We start from the raw sequence: 24,520 nt of genomic DNA on the forward strand, positions 1-24,520 counted from the left end.
CTTGCATTAGTCCCAGCCAATGTGAGCAGTGGTCAGGGATGATGGGAGTTATAGTGGAACAGCGCCTTGGAGCCCCACAGGTTCCCCACACCTGATTTCAAGCAACCTGCTCAAACTCTCAAAAATATTATTTCTAACATTGTACTCTGTATGCAGAGGTGGTCGCTTTAAAATTAGATCCTTGCAAAACTTGTCACCCTAATGCCATTATTTTTATTATAGTTTCCCGCCACCACACCTTCCTCCTAGTGAGCGTAGAAATATTTTTTATAAGCCTACATGTGGTGGGGTTAGTTAGCTTGTGAGTTAAAATTTGATTGTGCTCCTGTTCAAAGATGATAGAAGTGCTTTTCATCCGTATATCCTGTGGGAAATTTGAAGACAAAATGCTGGTGGAAATGTATTGAAGCTCAGCTACGTGGTGGTCTGAACAAGGCCCAGTTTGTCTTTCCACTGCTTAGACTTTATAGCACAGAAAAATGCAGCATGTATGCTAGAATAGCTCAAGAGATGCCAGCTATTTAGCTCAGCTTGCTGCAGCTGCTTAGAGATGGTCTGAGCCTTGAACCATCAAGGGGGCATAGTTGATTGAAATCAAGGGTTCTGAACACAATCATTACCATTTCTAGAGAGATAAAATAGTTATGGCAATGTTTATTATTATTATGTGACTTTGAGGGAAGCAGGCTTCTGAGCGGCACAAAATTCTTCAGCAAGCAAGAGCTTTTAATCGCTACCTTTTGGAAGAGCTCTGCGTAATTCAGAATTCTGTTATTTGCACCAGCAGTGGGGTGCCCAATAACCTTTCTGAGCCATATCAGTTCCATCACAGGTGACTTTTCACAAGCTAGTGTTCAAGCAGAACAGCTGTCTTCCCCTGTAGAAGGGAGCAGAGTTGGAGAAGTGAAATACATAACTATACGTATTTATTTAGATTTCCGCTCGAGGAAGCAGTCCTCAAGGAAGTGGCCATAGCTTACTTGTAGAGCACATACCTTTGCATGCAGAAGGTCCCAGGTTCAGTCCCCAGCATATTCAGTTAGAAGGATTAGATAGCAAGTGAAGATCCTTCTCTGACTGAAACCCTGGAGAGCTCCAGTCAGTCTGTCAAAACTGGGTTGTGTGGACAGATAGTCTGGCAGTTTCCCATGTTAGTTTTGTTGATTTTTTTTTATTCCCCCTACTTTTTTGACATGTATTTGTACGTTTCTAAAATAAAGTTGGCACCGTTTTAATAAAAAAATTAAAATTCATTTCTAAAGAATTTAAAAATCAAGGAGTTAAACAGAATAAATTTCAGATTAAACTACCATTAAAAATCCCCAACTATCCTCCCACAATTTAACCCTAACACACAAAACCTCACAGCCATACAAAAAGTGTTACTAATGTTTTTATGTTATTGCTAATGTGACTGTTTTCATTTAAAATTTGTTTGGTTCAAGCAAAGTTATAAATGGAAGTAGCAGGGTGGTGCTTTGGTGTGCCTTGAGCTGCTGCTCTTTTTGTGGAATAAATTGAATTATCTGTTCTCAGAAGTGGCAATTTTTTGGTTTGTAGGACAAAAGGTTGCATCCATTCTGTGTCCTGTCCTATACCACTTGCTGGCTGCATTTGTATGTCATGATAAACAAGTCTTTCCCAGCCCTGTGCCAAGCAGATTTTTTTTAATCATTTACTTACTTACTTACTTGCATTTTGCTTCCTGCAAAGAAGTTCTGAAGAAACCCATAGAAAATACTGTATTTAAAAATTACACTGAAGCATTCACCCACAAAAATAAGTCAGAATACAAAACCACTCTTCCCCATTCAGCAGCAGGGTAAGCACCAATTTCTACTACAAAAACCCCAAATGACCCAACACAGTATCAATGCTTAAATACATGGGAGAATAAGAATGTCTTCCCCATGTGCCATAAAAATAACAGTGTTGGTGACAGGCAGATTGCAGGGTTGGGGGCCAGCTACCACCGAAAAGGCCTGTTCTCTCACTGCAAACCTCTTTTGGAGGTGGTACGCTAAGAAGGACCTGAGATTATTGTCATGGGGTCTAGGTAGGCTCATAGGTGGAAATATGGTCCAGGCTCCCACTCAAATGCTTATGTGTGAGTAAGAAAATAAGCTTCATTCAAGGCTTGCAGTGGTACACGTCAGGCTACGTTAACAGATTGTATAGCTAAAGAGTTAATGACATCAGGGGTCCAAGACCAGGCAGTAGCTTTGAAGACATTACAACTGGTCATGCCCCCCTCCCCCTTTAAAGGCAAGACACAGCACACTCATAATACTCACTAAGAGACTGGTGCACTTGAAGGAACATGTTTCTTCCAGGGGTGTGGGTCTGCTGCCAATGGCAGAAGCAGTGCCGAGTTCTCTGTGACAGGTCAGGGGTCATCTTCTGGTTCTTCCAACCTCCTCTCTTGGCTTGTTAGCACCCTTCCCTATTGGGCTAGCTGGTCGTAGTCAATAATTTTGCAGAAGCATCAGTTTCTAAACTATCTTCAAAGGCCGCTCAACACATAATGCAGTAATCTAACTAGAAGTTATTAGATCATAGACCACCAAAGCCAGACTATCCTAATCCAGATGGGGTTGCAGCTGGGCCACCAGACAGGACAGAGAGATGGTGCTCTGCATCATGCAAGCCACTTGTGTCTGCAGTGACATTGATGGATCCAATAGTACCCCCAAGCTGAGTACCTGCTCCTTCAGGAGAGGTGTGATCCCATCCTAACAGGTTCCACACACACCCTGTACAGACTGAGGAACTGCCCACTAACAGTGTCTCTGCCTTAACTGGATTGGAGTACTGATGACACACTCCCAAACTCTGAATGTCTCCATTCAGCAACATGATGTAGAATAGCATGGGGGATACAGTGGTGCCTCGCAAGACGAAATTAATCTGTTCCGCGAGTCTCTTCGTCTTGCGGTTTTTTCGTCTTGCGAAGCATGGCTATTAGCGGCTTAGCGGCTATTAACGGCTTAGCGGCTTTAAGAAAAAGGAAACAAACTCACAAGAACTCGCAAGATGTTTCGTCCAGCGAAGCAAGCCCATAGGGAAATTCGTCTTGCGGAACGACTCAAAAAACGGAAAACTCTTTCGTCTAGTGAGTTTTTCGTCTTGCGAGGCATTCGTCTTGCGGGGTACCACTGTAAAACTGAACATTGGAGAAACCTGCATTGGAGATTCCATGGGACCAAACAATACCCCCCCCCCCCCCCGCAGACACCACCTTCTGGAGCTAACCATACAGCTACAACTGGTACCACCACAAGGCAGCACCACCCATTTTTAACTCTAAAAGGATAGCAAGATGGATGGTATCAAAAGCCACTGAGAGGACAATCAACAGGGCGACACTCCCATCTCTCCCAACGTAGGTCATCATATTGGCAGTTTTTCTGCCAAGAGCAGGAACAAACTCCAATAGAAGTGATCCAGAAAATCAGTCCCATCAAGATTGTCTTTTGCTGGTTAGTGACCGCACACTTGAGAACCTTGCACAAGAAAGGGACAGGAGTGACTCCTCTATTTTGTCCATATCTTTTGGGTCCAGGGAATATTGACCAGGAGTGATCTTAACACCACCTATATCAGGTTGCCTGGGACTGCTCCATATTGCAACAAGGCATTAATCCCTCCCCTCCCTGCCCAACAAGCCCCACCCCCGTAGATTTTACCAGCTATGAGGGGCAAGAGCAAGAAGTCAAGTGATCCATCAACACATTGTCCACAACCTCAAGCCATGTCAGCTGGAATTCGTCCAACAAAACTGGCCCAGACAGTACTCTGGGTACCTCTTGAGACTGACCTGCTACAATAGTGGAGTCCAAGTCCTGGCAGATACAATTTTATCTTTAAAATGTCTTGCAAACAAGACATAGCAGGATGCTGTGGGTTCCAGAAACTCATTTAGGCCAATTTGTTAAATGCAACAAAATAGCTCCGCGGGACAGCATATAGAGGATGCAATGGAAGAAGCAAAGAAACACTCTTTGCCTCCACTGCTACTAAGCAGACTCAATAATAAATGAATACTAGTTCAGTTGCATTTGTCTGGAGTTTTCCTCCACACATTCAAGCCATCTCCCAACCTGCTTGAGCACCCTTTACTCCCTGGTGTACCACAGAGCTGTCTGGGCTTTATCAAGTAGGAGTGATCCTGGGTCACCTCTCCACTCCATGGGACTTAGACAGGAGCATCAGTCCTATCAGCTGGGGAGGTAGGAGCCCCAACTGTTTGGGAATCTGTTTGACTCAACCTTTGGAGTAGTAGTAGTTGTTGTTGGCATCTTTCTGTCAGAGTGGGCCATCCTAACTGATACCCTTCCTCCACGTAGAGAAAAGTACAGTGACAGTCTGAATCTCACCAGGGATGACTTGATCATGAAAAGGGAATGATAGATCACCCTCTTTTTGTCCTGTAGAGCATGTCCAGCTGTAAGCATTGGACCAATGACATATTCGGAAGGCCCCATCTTTGTCATGATAGGCATGAAGTACTCAGCTGCCCTAGATCCAGCATGAATATTGAAATCCCCCATGACCAACAGCTCAGTGGTGCACGGTATAGAGACTGCCTGTCAGCTCAAGCAGGAAGATAACTGGGCAATATACCAGCAGCCTCCTAACATGTCCTCTGCACACGGGACTTGAATTTGGTCATGTGGTAAGCCTAGAAAGAGAGTATTACAGGATACACCCCCCCCCCATGCTGCCCTGAATACCCAGGTTGGCAAAAAATACCCAGCTGGGGAAAACCCAACTCCTTGCTGCTCATCTGCCCAGGTTTCACTTACACAAGTCAGATCAGCCTCCTCATCCACAGTCATTGGGGATGGAGGAGATTTTATTTAAAACAAACCAACGGCACCTGCAGGTTCAAGGACTGGATGACAGAGCACTTACTGTACCCTCAGGGGAGCGTCCAGCATGCAGCACAGCCAATAACGTGCTGTGCAGTATTCGCTTCTCTCCACCCCACTATACAGTCATACCTCATGTTATGTTTGCTTCAGGTTGAGCGTTTTCAGGTTGCGTCCCACGACGACCCAGAAGTACCAGAATGGGTTACTTCCGGGTTTCGCCGCTCCCGCATGTGCAGACGCACAAAATGATGTCACACGCATGCGTGGAAGCGGTGAATCACGACCCGTGCACGTGCAGACGCTGGTTGCGTTCTGCTCATGTTGCGAACGGGCCTCCGGAACGGATTTCGTTTGCAACCAGAGGTACCACTGTACTTCCTCCAGACCTCTAATGCATCTCCCACAGGCAGCATGGCCAGGGAGGGTGAGAGTTGCGCCTTCCGCATGCTTCAGGCTACTAGGCTGGGGAAGGCTACATTAAACTACTGTTTATCATTAAGAGAATAAGCCTAGGCAAATCGCAAGCTCACCCCCCTCCCCTTTTCCTGCAGTGCTGTTATAAGGAGGTGATCCAAAGCTTTCACTTTCATTCTTTATTAACCACAGCTTGTTATTTCATGCAATGCTGACAAAGGTTGCATTCACAGGTTGTGGTAAACCATAGTTAATGGCTTGCCGTGAAGGTGTAGATGGCTCCCACTTTGCTCAAGCCAAAGTTTGTATTCATGAACAAGCCACAATCCCTGGTTCAGATGTAGTACTAGGCCATGGATTATAGTTTGTTGCAGGGAGCACAGCAGGAGTGATCTCCATGTCCACAGTCAGCCATCAACTATGATATACTATGGCCTGGACCAATCTATATTTCATGTGAACTATGGCTTAAATTTCAGTCCACGGGCATGAAGCAGGGTTGCTACAACAAACCATAGTTAAAATTAACCACAGTTTGGGCATTTGGACATAGCACCAATCTGTGATTAAGGAAGAAAAATGGAAGCAGAAGCTTTTGACCTCCTTGACCAGCATAGCAGCACCACAGGGGAGTCGGCCAAGGAAAACTTCGTTTGTTCCAATCACTATAAGTCATGGTTTAGCATGACACCCGAATGCAGCCATTCACTATATGAAACTCTTCTAATAGGGAGGCCTAGTTGTGGCTGGTGCTTCATTTCTAAAGACAGATTGTGTGATCTGGAAGTTTTGTCTGCTGGCCCCAGCAATGTGGGAGTAGGCAGGGGCTAATGAGACATGAAGGAATGGCATTCTGCACATGCTCAGGGTGTGTGTCTTCTTTATTTCTTCACATATTCCAGGACTGAGCCCTGGCTTGTGGCAGACATCATGCAATGTGCAGAAATAAGTGAGTCTGTTCTATCTAGAGAAGGTTTATTTAAGCTTCAAGTCATCACGTCTAAACGATGCAGGGTGCTATTATTGTGACTGCTGTTCTTCCCTGGGCTTTGACTATGACTCAGGTCTCTATCTGGCTGCTACAGAAGAAAACTGGTGTGTAAAAGACGGAAGTCCTCTCTGTAAGTAATTCCATGCGAATACCTTGTTGGGTGCAAGTAGTGAACTGACTGAGGTGCTCCAGCTCAATATAATTTTTGAATCCTCCCCTTTCTATAGACTAGACAAATTCATGTTTGGTTTGTATGGAAATTAGTGACTCTCGCCTCCCTGAAGACACTGTGTAATTCTCACCAGTTGTAACTAGCCAAAGCATGGAGTTTGGTGCCACTGAAACCATGGCACCATGGCTTTGTTTTTAGTAACAGTGTAATGCGGTTTAAACAACAACAACAACAACTATTTGAAAGTATGTCAAGTTGGTTTCAGTCAAGCTTAGTTTCAGAGAAATCTGCTTAAAATTGCACATAAACAAGCATCTCTCTAGCAATGTTCACTTAGAAGCAAGTGTCATTAATTTAAAAATAATTTATCCATAGTTAGGATTGAGCTGTGAGGCGCTTGGTCTAAGGAAGCTGTGTTATTTATTTATTTATTTATTTATTTTATTTAAAAGGCTAACCCTGCCCATCCTGAAGACCTGGGGAGATTGGGGGGGTAGGGGCAATAAATAAACCAATTTTGCTTGAAGCTCATCTGAAAGATTGCAAAACCCATGCAAAACTCTTTCAACCCGTGTTGCTCCCAGCATCTTCTGTTATTTTGTCCCGTACATCTAATAAACAAAGGTATACTGGCTCTGACCATGGAGGTTTTGTTTAATTTTTAATGGCTAATAGTTGCTGTTATCCTCCTTCAGGACAAATTCACAGTGGATATGTTTAACAGTTACAAAGGAGAAACCTCCACTGTTCTTTGTGATGCCGTATCATAGAATAGCAGAATCATAGAATTGTAGAGTTGGAAGGGACCCTAGGGGTCATCTAGTCCAACCCCTGGCAACGTAGGAATCTCAGCTCAAACATCCATGACAGATGGCCACCCAAAAGCCTCTGCTTAGAAACCTCCAAGGAAGGAAAGTCCAGCGCCTCCTGAGGGAGACTGTTCCGCTGTTGAACAGCTCTTACTGTCATAAAGAATTTCTGTATGTTTATAGTCAGAATCTCCTCTCTTGTCACTTCAATCCATTGGTTCGAGTCCTGCCCTCCATGGCAGGAGAAAACAAGCTTGCTGCCTCTTCCATGTGACAGCCCTTAAGATATTTGAAGGTGGTTATCATATCTCTTCTCAGTCTCCTCTTTTCCAGGCGAAGCATGCCCAGCTCCTTCAGCTGTTCCTCATAAGGCTTGGCTTCCAGACTCTTGATCATCTTGGTTGCCCTCCTCTGCACACCTTCCAGCTTGTCAACATCCTTCTTAAATTGTAGTGCCCAGAATTGGACACAGTATTCCAAGTATGGTCTGGCCAAGGCAGAATAGAGTGGTACTGATACTTCCCTTGATCTGGACACTATACTTCTGTTGATGCACCTGAGAATAGCATTAGCTGTTTCGCTGCTGCATCACACAGTTGACTTATGTTAAGCTTGTGCGTTACTAAGACTCCTAAGTTATTTTCACATGTATTGCTAGTTAGTCAGGTGTCCCCCATCCTATATTTGTGCATCTGGTTCTTCCTGCCTAAGTGCAGGCCCTGACTTTTGTCCTTATTGAAATTCATTTTGTTAGCCTGGGCCCTGTTCTCCAATATGTTGAGGTCATTTTGAATTCTGCCTTCTGCATCATTAACTAGCCCTTCCAGTTTGCTGCCATCTGCAAAGTGGATGAGCGTTCCCTCAGTTCCTTCATCCAAGTTATTTATAAAGACGTCAAACAACAACGGACCCAGGACAGAACCCTACAGCAACCCGCTTGTCACTTTTTTCCAGGATGACAAGGAACCATTAATGAGAACTCTCTGGGTTCAGTCAGTCAACCAGCTGTAAATCCACCTAACACTTACCTCATTCAACCCACATTTTACCAGCTTCCTTGCAAGAATATCATGGGGGACTTTGTAAAAGAAAAAAGCGCCTTACAGAACTGAATTGTTTAATAATTTCCCAGCGCTGTGCATAGACATGGCCACTTGTGAGTTGATCACGCGTGAGGGGGACGCCTGTACATGTTACATCAGCAAAAGCAGCGCAGAAATCAGAAGTTGGAAGAATCAGAAATAATAAGCCTTCCAAATGTTAATACTCTGAGTGCAGATAAGAACACTGTGTATCAAGCATATCCTGTTGCTTAAGGGCATTAGATAGCTGAGGTTTCAAACAGAATTTTTTAACAGATGGTTGTAATTAAAGTGTATGCAAAAAAGCAAGTCTTAATCAGCAGCATTCTAGTAAGCACTTTAATGTGTTGCTACTAATTAGATTGTTGCACAGCCAAAGCCCGAGTGAGATATGAAATCAGAAACGGAGGAATTCAGGTGCAATTCAGATTTGCCCACTATGCGGAAGTGATTTACTGTCTTCCTTGTTCACCTTCACGAGAATCTAATGTGGCTGCATATTTTCATTCCTGTTTTTCAGCTGCATAACAAGGTCCAAGCCCTGACTCTTTGAATCTACCCCAGTTGATGGGTTGAATGATGACCCAGTGGTTCTTTGCAAGTGCCAGCATCAGGGTTTGACATGGCTGGGGCCCTGCCAAGGCCCGTTCCTCAACAGGAACTACCACTGCCGGCCCTGGAGCCTTCTGGCGCTGCTGCTGCTCCTCCTGCCTGTGCACCTTCTGCCTCTGAACCAGGGTGCAGTGACAGGCACAAGCAAGAGAACCAGCAGCCTCTCCCTGGCAGGCAGTGCGTATTGGGCCTGGAAGAGGAAGATACGACCATGGGCAGCAGCAACAGAAGCAAGGCAAGCACTAGCCTCCTGAAGACATCTAGCCCAAAGCCGCCATCTTCGCCAACTCCCCCCTTCTGCCTGGAGCTATCTTTGGCTTCTGGCGAAGGTAGCAAAATAAGGGTCTTCGAATAAAGCTGCCCATATTTATTTTAAAGCTTACGGTTGTACCCAGGGCTAGTCTTACTCAGAGTAGATCCATTTGAATCAATGGGCATGGCAAACTTAGGCTCATTAATTTAAATAGAACTGTTCGTAGTAGAGCTTAGTTGGATTCAACCTATTCATAACCCATGCTTTCACTGTATAAAGCTGCCCCAGAGCAGGTAGCAAAGAAAATGTGTTAAACCTCAATACTTAATAAAACCAACAATACTAAAAATGCCAGCTATAAACAATCATTCCTTATAACAGAGGTGGGGAACCTCCAGCCTGTAGGCCAATTTTAGCCCGCCAGAGGGTCCAGTTTGGCCCACAAGGACCTTTCCCCCCCATAAAATGCCCACCCGCCCATCAGCTGGCGCCAGAGGGATTGCAACCCCACCCAGAACAGGCAATATGTGTAATTCCTAGATCCAGCAACTTCTCATCTATAGTGCCTCTGTCTTGTTGGGATTCAGTCTCTGCTTGCTAGCCCTCACCCTGCCCATCATCACATCCAGACAACCATTGCATGTTACTGAGAGGCGTATTGCTGTGAGATTGCTGATGCCCATCGCAAGCAGCCAGTTTAGTGGTTTTCCTGCTTGTGGTACCTGAAAGTCAAGGCCTGCCCACTGTGGGTGGGGCTGCTTCCCATTTCAATTTTGATGTGCAGCTCTCAATTTGGGAGCCAGGATGTGGCATGTGAGAATGTTGAAATAGCTCCACTCCAGGTTTCAGGGCCGCCTTGGTATCCATTCTTTGTGCATTCCCATCCTAACAGAATTAAAATGCTGGAGTTGAACTTGCCCAGGCTGTGTAAATCATGCAAATTCCCTTATTTTGCATAATTCATTCTAGTTTTGCTGACCATGGGCATGGGCACCAATGCCCTACTGCTGTTCATTAGGCTTCTGTGATTCAGCAACAGGGATTGCCTACACTTTCAAGCATTTCTTCATGAACTTAAAGGCTAGAAACTTAACTTAGGAGTTGGATAGCAAAAACAGATGCTCAGGAAGCCACTCCTAATATCGCATTCTGTGCTCTTTCTCCCCACTCCCATGCTTCCACGTAATCTCAATGTGCCCACAGCTCTGACTCTGCCAAATAGAAAAAGCTCTGCAAACAAACAAACAAACAAACAAACAAACAAACAGGGATTGGTTCTGCATCTCCCAAACCTGAGGTGTTACAAAGGACAGGTTGGTTAAATGTGATTGGCCACAGTTCCCAAAGAGTTGAACTGTGCCTGTGTGTTATAATTGCATTATCTAAGTGTTGTTGTCCTGATCCCAACGGCTGTGGATGTTACTGCCTTGGAAGCTGGGAGCCTGGCAAGATTAGAGACACCCAAGGCATTAGATGCCAAACACCTGTTGGCTAACCTAGCTGTGTCATGTAAAATCACCTGCAAAAGTGCCCCCCTCCCCTTCATTCCATCTGAGCTTGGAGGTACGTTATCTTTATTTTAACTGCCTGCCTCTTCCCTGGTGGAGAGAGATGACTTTCTCAGTGGCTGTAACCAGATTGTGGAACTTGTTTCCAAAGGAGGCTAGGCTGTGCCCCTACCTTCTTTGCTTTTGCCGGTAGGCTAAAAGTGTTTTGTTTAGCCCATTCACTAACTGTTGTGGCAGGGTCTTTTGAGGTTCACATACCCTTCAACATCTCAATGGAAATAGGGACATCCTATTCCATCATCATCATCTTTTTATTATTTACAGTGAGGGGGGAAAGTATATGATCCCCTGCTAAATTTGCCCGTTTGCCCTCTGACGAAGAAATGGCCAGTCCATAATTTTAATGGTAGGTTTATTGTAGCTGTGAGAGACAGAATACCATTAAACCTACCATTAAAATTATGGAATGGTCATTTCTTCGTCAGAGGGCAAATGGGCAAATTTAGCAGGGGATCATATACTTTCCCCCCTCACTGTATATCCTGCCCATATGACAGAGTTGCCCCAACTACTCTAGGCGACTTCCAACTTATATACAAACATAATAAAACAATAAACATTTTAAAACTTCCCTATACAGAACTGTCTTCAGATGTCTTCTAAAGGTTGTATAGCTACTTATCTCCTTGGCTCAGGGGTTGCATAACTCTGTATCCTATTCTCTGATGAAAATAGGGACATATTAAGGAAAACTGGGGCATTCCAGGATCACATCAGCTTCCGTAAATCTGGGACTGTCCCTGGAAAATAGGGACACTTGAAGAGTGTGGTGTAGTGTTTGCAGGTGGTGGTGGGGGGTGTTATTCCATTTGCAGGGCCATCTGGGCTCGACAAGGCTTGTGTAGCAAATAGTGAGTTCAGTTGGGTAGGTGCAGCCAGATAATTGTCTAATTGCCAAGTAGTTTGTTTGCAACTCAGGCTAAGCCACTGAGGGACAGAAACAATGCTATACAGTCATACCTTCGAAGTTGAACGGAATCCGTTTGACTTCCAAAACGCTCAGAAACCAAAGTTCCTGCAGTCAATCCGAAGCAGTAGAAGCCCCATTGGACGTTCGGCTTCCAAAAATATTTTGCAAACCGAAACAGTCACTTCCGGGGTTGCGGCGTTTGGCAGCCAAAACATTTGAGACCTAAGCTGTTCAAAAACCAAGGTACGACTATATTTGCAGTCTTCCTTCTCAACACTGAGGCGTTCGTGTGCTTTTGTAGCTGATCTAAGATATATGTATGCCATCTTAACCTGTCTGCTGTTTGCCACTGAGTAAGAATGTCAACCCGCACCCCCATGCCAGTGTAGCATCCTAGGTAGCAGACAGCCGTGTGTTTTGCTTTTTGTTTTTAAATGAAAACGAACACCTCCCAACCTTTTTTGCAGCTTGAAAAAGCAAAGGAATGTACATATGTCTGTATTCAAAACTGCATTTGTATATTTGATTTGATACAATATTTGTATTCCACTTTTCCAACAACAAATGTTGAACTCAAAGCAGTTCAGAATATTAACAATAGCATAAAAAACAAACACTGCAATCATCATAATATCAAACAAAATAGTGTATAAATAAAGCAAACAGCAGCAATAAGGTCATCAATGCAATTAATACAATTCAGTAAAGTCATAGTAACTCAGCGTTGCCATGATACTTTCTAATCACATGGAACCTTACTCCAGAACAAAAAAAAAATGGCTTAGCTGTGGCCTCTTAGTTATCAAATGCACTGTTTTTAACACTTCAGTGGATGGGAAGGTCTTCAATGTACATGAACTGTAGACACTTACATGGAACTATATATTTACAAAACCATTTGGGGCGGGTGGGTAAGGTCACTGTGTCACTGGTGGCTGGTGATCAGCTTTGGATATAGCTGGAGAAAAATATTTATTCATTTATTTATTTATTTGCTTCACAGCCGCCAGCCCCCTGGACAAGAGACAGCATGGTTTGCTAGCTACCTGACTGAGTGCCTGGCTTTCACGATGCCTGTGCAGGCGGCTCAGTGGACAGAGTTCCTGTCCTGCCCAATCTGCTACAACGAATTCGACGAGAATGTGCACAAGCCCATCAGCTTAGGCTGCTCACACACGGTCTGCAAGACCTGCTTGAATAAGCTTCACCGCAAGGCCTGCCCTTTTGACCAGACAGCCATCAACACTGACATTGATGTGCTTCCTGTAAACTTTGCACTTCTCCAATTAGTTGGAGCCCAGGTAAAGGAAAGGAGCTTGTTTTGGTTAGAATTTATACCTCTCAAAATAATAATAATAATAATATCAGGTCTGATCCTCCTGTGAATTTTTGCTTGTGTACAGGAGCTGAAAAAACACACTGGGAGTTCAAATACCTTAACTGGAAATAGATGGAGAAGGGAATCTCTTTTTTTTTCAGCTGTTCTTTCCATAAGGCAAGCAGATGCTGGGGACAGTGGAGGCAGCCTCCTTGCTGGTGCTCCTAACCCCCATTTTCTGGCCATTCCCCTTGGTTGAAGGGCAGCACTGTACATGCTACATGGCATATACTGGCCCTCCTGAGCCAGCTTGTTGCCACAGGGGAGGAAGTGGAGAATGGGCTTGGGATGGGTGTTCATCCGTATGCAGATGATACCAAGCTCTACCTCTCAGTATACCTGAAGGAGTGTTTCCATTCCCATCATTCAGCCCGGACACTCAGGTCCAGTTCCGAGGCCCTTCTGGCGGTTCCCTTACTGCAAGAAGTGAGGTTACAGGGAACCAGGCAGAGGGCCTTTTCGGTAGTGGCACCCGCCCTGTGGAACGCCTTCTCATCAGATGTCAAGGAAATAAACAGCTATCTGACTTTTAGAAGACATCTGAAGGCAGCCCTGTTTAGGGAAGTTTTTAATGTTTGATGTTTTATCATGTTTTTAATATTCTGTTGGGAGCCGCCCAGAGTGGCTGGGGAAACCCAGCCAGACGGGCGGGGGTATAAATAATAAATTAATATTATATTATTATAATTATGTGGGCAAGCCCTGTGCCATATACTTAAAGTTTGATTATAGTTGGGGATTAAAGTTGACAAGCCAAAGGCCAGGCAGAAAAGGGGGGGGGGTCTCAAGGAGAAGAGAGAGAGGAGGCACCCTATACTTGTCAATTTCATAGCAACCTTGTTTGCATGTACTGCTAAGCCAAACCATGGCTTTCTGCAGAGGTGCAGGCTTCCAGAGAGGGAATGGTGGCTAATTTGCACCTCCAGTAATTTTGTTGCTGCATTAAACTAAGCCATGGTTTGGTTTAGCATGTTGTCTGAACCTGGGCTTGTGGTTTAGCTTGCCTGGAAAAATATTAGCATTATATGGAAACCGTGCCAGTATGTTTCCATTTAATAGTTCTGATATTTCATTAGTTTTATTCCTTCTGTTTCACTGGCCTTTTGTTTTGTTGCCTTCTTTGCCTTCAGTTTCAGGTGAAGGGCTTATCTGCACTTACCTTTTGCCCCACTTTTTCCAAGTACAAGTCTGCGCTTAAAAGCTCCATTTCTGAGTGTGAGGATTTTTTTGCCTTGGAGCTTTCCCCCTGAAAACCCACTCTTTAATGCTCAAGCAGAGCAAATGTCAACTCAAGTTTTCTGCAAATTGCTGTTTAGTCTGATTGAGCTTTAAAGAGCAGCTTTTCACAGGGAAAGCTCCGGGGGGGGGGGGAGTGGGGGCACTCTGACATGGAGCTTTAAAGTGCAGACCATGCCTGGAAAGAGCAGAAGAAAGGTAAGTGCGGATAAGCCCCAAGAAAGGCTTTCCTCAAATAACAAAAGTGTTTAAATCACATTTTGATACATCAACATTTTGTTTCCTCACAAACTGCATGCATTGTCTGCATGTACTTTTGTAAACCAAGAAAACCTTTAATAAAAAGTATTCTCTCTCTCTCCCTCTCTCTCCCTCTCTCTCTCTCTCTCTCTCTCACACACACACACACACACACACCCCTAGTGGTACCTTAAAGACATGAAATCTTATGCTAGGTCTGGTTCTAATCAAATAAGCAAGCATTGCTGCTTATTGTCAAGTCAGATTTTTAGTGGCAGCTCTTTGATCTTGCATAATTCCAGAATTAGGGTGCTTGTTGAGAAGTGGTGCATAATTTCCTGCAGCATCACATTAATGGTGTGTATCTCTCTCCATTCTTTGCTAACAAATTACACACTGGTCACTGCTTCTTCCTTTCTGCATTTGACCTGTACAGGCACCTGATCACCAGACCATCAAGCTAAGCAACTTAGGAGAGAACAAACACTATGAAGTGGCAAAGAAATGTGTTGAAGATCTGGCACTTTATTTGAAGCCACTAAGTGGAGGCAAGGGTAAGTTCCCCCATGAGGTAGTGAAAGAAGCCGGTCAAGCTGGTGTCCTTTTCAAATTGAAGGTTTTAAATATGAATGGCACATGGTGGGAAGCTGCCTTCGGCCACATCAGACTGCTTGTTCATCTTGTCAGGTTCCTGGACACCAGGAGGGCCCTTTTGGATCCCAGTAAAGACCCACAAGCAAGGCATGTGCGCAATAGCCCTGTTCCACTATTGTTCTCCTGCAAGTGGTATTCAGAGGCATGGGGTTTCTTTCATCCTCTTAGTAGTATATAGCCACACAGAAGGAGATTAGTTAATTTGTCAACTGCCTTTCCCTGATGCCCAGGTAGAAATAGGCAATTCTGCCAGTTTCGGTTTCTCTCATTTTCTCATTTTCCTAACTTTTAGTTTGATTCAGTCCATTTATTTGTGATTGTTTGCAGTAAAACAAAGGGGGGAAAGGGCAGCGTCTTCAGGGAGAATCTCTGTGCATCTGCATGCTTGTTTCTCCTAATATATACAAATTGTACACAATTTTGCCTAGTATTTTCTGTTTTCTCCTAATTGCATTTTTGTTCATATTTTTCCTAAATATATCCATTACTGTATAAGTGTATTTTTCACTAACATATTCATCATTATATGCACTGCACTGTAAAATTCAGAAACAGACAATATTCAGAGACATCATCAAAGGATAGTGTGTGCTTTGATTTGTTTCGTATTTTATTAGTTCAGGAAGTGCAAATGTAGTAGGTTCATATAGAAATGTAAACTGAATGAATTCTGCACCACCCCACCCCACCCCAACCGCTACCAAAATCTGTGCATTTCACATGCCGTTGCGCCCCACCTGCTCACTGAGGAAATCCTTGCCTTTCACATTGAGTAGAAGGCCTCCCTGCTAACCTTTCTGCTTTTGTTCCTCCTTCTGAAGGCATTGCCAGCCTGAACCAGAGCGCACTGAGCCGGCCTATGCAACGGAAACTGGTGACACTAGTGAACTGTCAGCTGGTGGAAGAGGAAGGCCGGGTCAGGGCCATGCGGGCAGCCCGCTCCCTCGGGGAGAGAACTGTCACTGAGCTGATATTGCAGCACCAGAACCCTCAGCAACTGTCTGCCAATCTCTGGGCCGCTGTCCGGGCACGAGGGTGCCAGTTCCTCGGTCCAGGTAACCCCTAGCTGGAGTAAATAGAGAGAGGGACTTGTCAGAGTGAAGCACTGAGGCCACAGTCCTGTACATGCCTACCTGGGAGCAAGTTCCCTTGGAACTAAGACTCATACTTCTGAATGGATACATCGGGGATTGGGCTGTTCATCACTCAGACACTGTTTGAGAAAACTTCCTACCAGGTCCCCACCTTGGGGTAGAAGCTGGTGGGCTCTGTTTATTTTTGGAACAAATAATTTAAGTTCCCAGCCTTCACTGTTGCGAAGGTTCAGGCAAAGAATAGTTTGGGCCTACATCCTTTAACCTGCTATGGTTTGCCCTTGCTTTTTCTAGACCCTAAATAACGTCAACCTATGGCTTTCTAGCTATGCAGGAAGAAGCCTTGAAGCTGGTGCTGCTGGCCTTGGAAGACGGCTCAGCCCTCTCCAGGAAAGTCTTGGTGCTTTTTGTTGTCCAGAGGCTGGAGCCAAGATTCCCCCAGGCATCCAAAACCAGCATTGGCCACGTGGTACAGCTTCTATATCGAGCCTCATGCTTCAAGGTGCAGTGCTTTCGAGTTTCTCATTTCTAATCTGTTTTAACTGTTTTTAATTCTGAGATTTACATCGTTGTAGCCCACCCTAGACCCTGCTGGTAAAGTAAATTTCATAGTAAAAAAAACCATTCTAGGTTTTCTGCAGCTAGGCAACTCATAGTTAGCAAAGTTGCTTTTAATGAAATATAGGTTAGGGTAGTTTAGTAATGAGAATTAACTCATGAGAATTCTTTGTAGTACTATCTCTCTGACCACTTCTTTTAAAACTTCAAAGGAAGACCAGTGCAAAACTAATATATTTTTCAAAAAGTTTGGTTCTATCCATTTATTATTATTATTTATTACATTTGTTATTTGATTTATCTTCTCCAAGGTCAGCCAAAGCAACTGACCACCATCTGGGTTTGAGTAGAGGCAGTGGTTCCCTACCCTAATGACAAGTCTGTGTCAATTTTATAAAAGTTTAAATCTATGCAATGAGAGCATAGTATTGTTCATGATAGCAGTAACTGGTTATAACACAATAATCATGGGGTGCATTCCTTTCCATCAAATGCACTTTTGGATATGCATGGGGGGTATCAGCATGCATTCTGCTGAAAGGTAGTGTGGTTCAGATGGACTATGTCTGCACATGGATGCAGCCCCACAGTCCTTTAAATTGATATTTGAGTGCACTAGGCATGGAGTGCCTGGCGTGCTCTGATCCATGGGGTCATGAAGAGTCGGACATGATTAAACGACTAAACAACAACAACAGGCATGTTTGTTCATTGACTGATTTGCGTAGGTCACCAAAAGAGATGAAGATTCTTCCCTGATGCAATTGAAAGAGGAATTCCGCAGCTATGAGGCATTGCGTAGGGAACATGATGCTCAGATTGTCCACATTGCCATGGAAGCCGGCCTTCGGATATCACCAGAGCAGTGGTCTTCCCTACTGTATGGAGACCTGGCGCACAAATCCCACATGCAGTCCATTATTGACAAGGTGTGTAGTGGCTACAGAATAGTTGCTTTTTATTTGTTTTTTTCCCCCTGAAATACAGCACTACGTCTGGTGATGAAGCTGCATAGGGCAGATTCTGAGCTGAGAGATACAACCTCTCAGCACTGATCCTCAATTCATGCAACCTGAAGACGTGCTGTTAATTATGGGATATTTCTCTCCTGCCTACACCTTCGGCTCAGGTCAATCAAACAGCAAACCATTTTATAGAACAAAAACTAAAATACATAACGAATAAGATTTGGGAATGGGGAGCAGGGAAGAGATTTGATGTTTCTTGATCCACAAAAATATGTGTGGAGAAAGTGGGTAGAAATAAGCTCTTATAATACTAAAACTTGGAGCCGTCCAATGAAACAGAACAGAAGAGTCAGGCTGGAGAAGAGGAAGCATTTCTTCACACAGTGCATAATTAAATTATGGGATTTGCTCACACAAGACGCAGTGAAGATAAGACAAATTCATAGAAGATAAGTCTTATCAGTGGCTACAAGAAAAAATGGTTATGTTCTCTCTCTACTGTTGGAAACAGCAGGCCTCTAAATACCAGTTGCTAGGAACTGCAAGTGGGGAACCTGCTTTTGTGCCCAGGTCCTGCTTGTGGGCGTCCCAGGAGAGGCATCTGGTTGGCTGCTGAGAGATCAGGATGCTGGACTAGATGGTCTGATCCAGCAGGGCTCTTCATAGGTTCACAATAGAATTTCCTTCATATAACGCAAAGCAGTGCAGGATTCCTTTTGGTGTACCAACCTCCCCGCTGCACCAAGGATTCTTACGTTTTATTGTATTTTTAATATTTTATTGGAAGCTGCCCAGAGTGGCTGGGGAAACACAGCCAGATGGGCGGGGTATAAATATATTATTATTATTATTATTATTATTATTATTATTATTATTAAAGCACTTGTTTGTTTCTTTTCTTTAGCTTCAGTCCCCAGAATCCTTTGCAAAAAGTGTGCAGGAGTTGACCATTGTTCTGCAACGTACGGGTGACCCTGCAAATTTAAACAGGCTTCGTCCCCATTTGGAGCTATTGGCCAACATAGACCCTAATCCAGGTTTGTGAATGGTCTGCATGTGTACTTGAGCATTCACACTCACATTTTGTTTTACATTCCTTCCTTACAAAAGGAGAGGGATAGTTTTATTTCCCTTTTCACTGTATACTGGGGGATTTCTTTCCTAGTTGTTTTACTCGCAGCAAGATTTGTGCATGTCATGGGAAACCTAGATATACTGTATTTTTTCGCTCTATAAGACGCACCAGACCACAAGAGTTTTTGGAGGAGGAAAACAAGAAAAAAAAATAATCTGAATCTCAGAAGCCAGAACAGCAAGAGGGATCACTGCGCAGTGAAAGCAGCAATCCCTCTTGCTGTTTTGGCTTCTGGGATAGCTGCGCAGCCTGCATTCGCTCCATAAGATGCACACACATTTCCCCTTACTTTTTAGGAGGGAAAAAGTGAGTCTTATAGGGCAAAAAATACGGTACTTTTGTCACATGGGACAATCTTTATCTTGTTCTGTGCTGTTTCCTCCACAGGAGTGCGTTCTTTGTAGTAACCTGGTACCTGCTAGATGTCGTTAGACTACAAATCCCATCAACCCTGACCCCTTGCCTGCTGTCTGGGGCTGATGAGAGTTGTGGTCCAAAACATATAGAGGACATCCGGTAAAGGAAGCCTGGTTGGTTGGTTGGTTGGCTGGTTAGTTGGTTTAAGTTATATACCAGCCTTCATCTGATTATCACAGGATGGTTTATGGTATAAGAACACAAAAATACATAACATGATAACAAATAAAACAATAACACTCCTCCATTCAAACATACATCATTTAAAAGGCCATCAATTATTTAATTAGCGAAAGGTCTGGGAGAAGAGGAATGTTTTTGCTTGGTGCCTAAATATATGTAGAGAAAATGCTAGGTGGTCCTCTCTGGGGAGAGCATTCCACAAGTGGGGAGCCACCACAGAAAAGACTCGTACTGATGGTTTCACCTCCAGACCTCACATGGAGGGGGCACACAAAGAAGGGCTCCAGATCATGAGATAAGGGTCTGGGTTGGTTCATATGGGGAGAGGCAGTTTATGCAGTTGGCAACTGTGAGACAGTAGAAGTGGCAGAGAGGCCCAATCACAGATCTGGGGAAACAAAACTTTAGGACTCCAGTTTGGCTCTACAAGAAAAATACTGTGAGAAAATGACGCCATGACAGTTGAGCATCAGTGTAGCCTGGTGGGAATTTTGGCACCAGCAGAGCTCCTGGATTGTTTCTGCTTAGCTCAAGAGAAAAGTTGTAACTGACCAAAAAATGTGGTGCATTCCTGTTTGCTGCCGATAGCTCACTTTCCCCTTCCTCCTCTTTTGCTGCTCCCGCAGATGCAACATCTCCAACATGGGAACAACTGGAAAATGCCATGGTGGCTGTGAAGACAGTTGTCCATGGCCTGGTGGACTTCATTCAGAATTACAGTAGGAAAGGCCATGAAACTCCACAGGTGACTGACTGATATTATTTAGCTGGTTGTTTTTAGCTTGCTTTTTGGCCAATAAAGGGGCCTTGACCGAGGGGCAGAGCGCCTGCTCCGCATACAGAAGCTCCCAGGTTCAGTCCCCGGTCTCTCCATACAGGGCTGGCTGGGGAAAAGACATCTGTTTGAAATCCCAGAGAAGGTGTTGGCAGCTTCCTGAACTGGGAATAATAATTTTATTATTTGTATTCTGGCCCTCTGACTGGGTTGACCCAACCACTCTGGGCAGTTAAGATTTGACCTGTAGATTTGGGATGTGAATAAAATTGTAAGATATATGGTGGTCCACAGTTTTCTGGCCCCCACTGAGGGGGAAGACCTCTGGCTGCACATTTTGGGGGTAAAATCATTCAGCTTCAGAGAGACATTGGTTCCACAGCTGCTGCAGTCCTTTATGTAGGGCTTCCCTTGTGCTTAGTCCGGAAAATGCATTTAGTGCAGAATGCTGCTGCATAATTCCTGACGGGACCAAGAGTCTCTCAGGATCTTTATGTGCGCTCAGAGATTTGCACCTTCTGCCAGTTCACTACCAGCCTGAGTTCAAGGTGTTGTTCTTGGTATTTAAAGCCCAGAACAACATGGGACTAGTTTCTTAAGCAATCACCTTATCCCATATATGTCAAATTGGTCATGTGCTTCTAAAAGTGCCACAAAATGTCTGCTCTTTGTTTTTAAGAAGTCATTCCTTGGTTGCTCTGCACTTTTAGACTCCTGCTGATTCCCCCCCCCCCCCCCGTTTTGTCAGGCCTGTCTGAACACATGATTTGGGTATAGCTGTTCCTACATTTGTTTTAGGTGATTCGTTGTGTTTATTATTATTAGATGTGTTTGAATGGTGGGAATCTGTTTTTAGTGTGCTTTTAATTACTTATTATTACTGTGTTTGCCACCTTGGGCTCCTCTCTTGGGGAGAGAAGGGAGATTGCACCTCTTGTCCCCCCCTGCCATAGGCAGCTGGGTCCAAGGGACTAAAGAAAAGTATATTTTAAAATGATTCAATAAGGTACATCTGTATCCAAGTATTAGAATTTATCTAATCTGGGAATGCCCACCTGCTGCCATGAATGTTGTGTCTTTTTTGCGGGTGGCCAGAGGCATCTGGCTAACTGCTCTTAGGAACCATAGAATCATAGAATCATAGAGTTGGAAGAGACCACAAGGGCCATCGAGTCCAACCCCCTGCCAAGCAGGAAACACCATCAGAGCACTCCTGACATATGGTTGTCAAGCCTCTGCTTAAACACCTCCAAAGAAGGAGACTCCACCACACTCCTTGGCAGCAAATTCCATTGTCGAACAGCTCTTACTGTCAGGAAGTTCTTCCTAATGTTTAGGTGGAATCTTCTTTCTTGTAGTTTGGATCCATTGCTCCGTGTCCGCTTCTCTGGAGCAGCAGAAAAAGTACTGTATTAAGTACTGTATTAAGCATGGACCATGTGTCATTTCATTTTTACGATCAGCATTAGTCTGCAACACTCTAGGATCCTTTTTGGCCCACAGGAATTAGAACAATAACAACAACGACAACAAAAGAGAAAGATGTAATAGTGTTTATCCGTTCTAGCTACCTTTTTTGGTATAAGAATAAATGTAGAATTAAAAATATATATATGAAGAAAAATTAAAACAAGAAAGAAAAGAAAGGAACCAATGATTAGTGGGCCAGATACAGCTTTGGGGCTGCCCATAGGGATAGTTGCTGGGGGTTTGTTTTAACTGCTTGGAAGTAGCTTGCTGCTTGTTTCTTGGATTCCTGGGGGTTGGCACGTGGGCTTTTCTAGGGTAGGAGCCAGAGGCAGGCAGTGATTCTCCTGGTTGGTTCTCTTTTCTGATGCTGCCTGGCATATTCTTAACACCTCCTGGTTGGAGGCAGTAAGGCTTCCAAATACCAGTGGCTTGAAGCCACAGGGCGGGAGAGGGAGTGCGCCTGTTCTGCTTGCGAGTTTCTCACAAGCTTCTGGTTGGTCACTGTGAGAACAGGATGCTGGACTTAGATGGGCCCCTGGCTCATGGCTCTTCTTATGTTCTCTCAGCGTGGTTGCATGTTGAACTAACAGAACTATGAAAGTTCTCATGCTTAACTGACCAGCAGATTCCAACTAAAAACCAGGAAGAGCTTTCTGACCGTAGGAGCTGTTCGACAGTGGAACAGTCTCCCTTGGAAAGTAGTGGGCTCTCCTTCATTGGAGGCTTTTAAGCAGCGGTTGGGTGGTCACATCTCAGGGATTCTTCAGCTGTGATTCCCGCATTGCATAGGGTTGGACTAGATGACCCTCAAGGTCCCTTCCAAATCTACAATTCTTCAGTTTTATGGTGAGTACAGAACCCAGGACAGCTGTCAGTAAGGCGAAAGTCTTGCAGATGCGGTTCTCTCATTCTAGTGGGGTCAGCAACAACTCTGGTGGGGATTTATTCCAGGCTTGGTTTATGTAATGCAATGTTTTCCCTCCCTCTCTCCCTCTTTTGTTTTGAAAGCTGCAACCAAATAGCAAATACAAAACAAGCATGTGCCGCGACCTGCGACAGCAAGGCGGGTGTCCGCGAGGGACCAACTGCACTTTCGCTCACTCTCAGGAAGAGCTGGAGAAGTAAGTCCTGGGAAGTGGGGGGGGAGGGGGAGCAGGAACTCTCCCTGAGCTGGCGGATGCGTTGCAGCAGAGGCTTGATGCACAGCGTTCCCTGAATGCAGGGATGGGCAGCCTGCTGCCCTCCAGGTCTCATTGGACTCCAGCTCCCTTTGGCCCCAGACCGAGGAAGGTGGAAGTGGGTGGGTGGAGAAATATTGCAGTTCAGTAATACCCTGTGGATTCAGCCTGGATGGTCGATAAGATCCAGACTCCAACAGCCAGGCAAACAGGACATTTATGTAGGCGTTGTAAGGCCAGCGCGACACAACCTCAACCAGCAGGTAGTTGAGAGGTAGCACCCAAATATGAAAAAAAAAGAAACCCCACAAGCATTTATAGGTTTACAAGCAAAGGGGTGGCTGTGTCCATATATGGCAGCACTTCCTTTTCCTACACACATCTTTCCCTTAATGCAGGGATGGGCAGCCTGCGGTCATTCAGGTGTTGTTGGACTCCACTCCCATTGACTCCAGACCAGGGAAGATGGGAGTGGGTTGTCATCCAACAGCAGTTGTAGTTCCCCCATCCCTGACTCTCTCTCTGGCCTCTTGTTCCATCCTGAGAGGCCTCCTTCTGTTCTGAAGCCATGCCAGCATCTCAGTCTGAGAGTAATTCCTGATCTCTTTTGCCGTTAAGATGGCAGGTACGCTTGGAGGAGGGAACATTTGGCCCTCCAGAAGTTGCTCAACTACAACTCCCATCATCTCTGGCTATTGACCATCAGTTGGGGGGCTGATGGGAGTTGTGGTTCAGCAACATCTGGAGGGCCAAAGGTTTTCTACACTTGCGCTAGCAGGTCTATTTAGCTGGACACCACCCTCATATTTCATGTAAATATGTTGACGTCCCTTCGTTTGACAATGCCTCCCCCTGCAAAAAAAGTATTTGGCCTAGCTAAATCATGAAATTCTTTAAATGATAGCAAGCTTTCCAAAATGTTCAATCTCATCTTCATTTAAGTCATAAGTTTAAGATACTGACCTTACTTCCTTTGCTATCTAATCCACTGGGTTTCCATCGAATTCCTTATCTGCACAGTATGTTATTTTCCTGCATTGAGGAATGCACCGTAAGTGGATTTGGACAAAAAGTTTTGGCACTGACAAAGATTGCTTAGCTAAAAACAACCTGAAAAGTGGCAGCGATTTTTTTAAAAAAGTCACGAGGCTGAATAAATTCTATTCCGCATACTTAACATACCATGAGAGACAGTCAAGCAATAATGATAAAGATTATCCAACAAGCTTATTACACAGCAAGAGTCTTACAAGGTAATACAAAAGATGCCACAGCATGAATTATTAAGAGTGAAAAGGCTTTAAATATGCAATTTTACAATTTTCTATCATTTTAAAAATTGAATTAACTACTAATAGATTATTTTTTTAAAATGTAAATAAAACCAGTTAAAAAAACACCAGGTGTATCGCTGAAACCTTTCTCAAATTACTTTTGGCTCTTTCAGAAACAGTCATATGCCTCTAATTTGAATAGGAGCTCCCCTTGCTCAGATTTGGAGGGGGGATGGAGCTAGAGCAGAGAACTGTGGGGCAGACTGGAGGAGGGA

General features: G+C 44.4%; 1 protein-coding gene across 4 annotated transcripts in view; it reads left to right on the forward strand.

The window, feature by feature from the left end:
* The window catches only part of RC3H2 (ring finger and CCCH-type domains 2), a 49,460-nt gene that overhangs the window by 1,830 nt on the left and 23,110 nt on the right, over positions 1 to 24,520 (forward strand). For 2 of the 4 annotated variants that reach the window (XM_083422902.1, XM_083422904.1), the window contains exons 2-10: positions 6,191 to 6,409; positions 12,689 to 12,986; positions 14,976 to 15,093; positions 16,015 to 16,248; positions 16,614 to 16,789; positions 17,574 to 17,774; positions 18,718 to 18,850; positions 20,175 to 20,293; positions 22,802 to 22,914. In XM_083422902.1, coding sequence (XP_083279028.1) covers positions 12,756 to 12,986; positions 14,976 to 15,093; positions 16,015 to 16,248; positions 16,614 to 16,789; positions 17,574 to 17,774; positions 18,718 to 18,850; positions 20,175 to 20,293; positions 22,802 to 22,914 — 1,325 coding nt within the window. In that variant the 5' untranslated portion in view covers positions 6,191 to 6,409; positions 12,689 to 12,755. The remainder of the gene's footprint in view (positions 1 to 6,190; positions 6,410 to 12,688; positions 12,987 to 14,975; positions 15,094 to 16,014; positions 16,249 to 16,613; positions 16,790 to 17,573; positions 17,775 to 18,717; positions 18,851 to 20,174; positions 20,294 to 22,801; positions 22,915 to 24,520) is intronic. The other 2 variants (XM_083422903.1, XM_083422905.1) reach the window with 1 other exon arrangement.

Source organism: Podarcis tiliguerta (genome assembly GCF_965153285.1).
Source record: "Podarcis tiliguerta genome assembly, chromosome: Z".
NCBI lineage: Eukaryota > Metazoa > Chordata > Lepidosauria > Squamata > Lacertidae > Podarcis > Podarcis tiliguerta.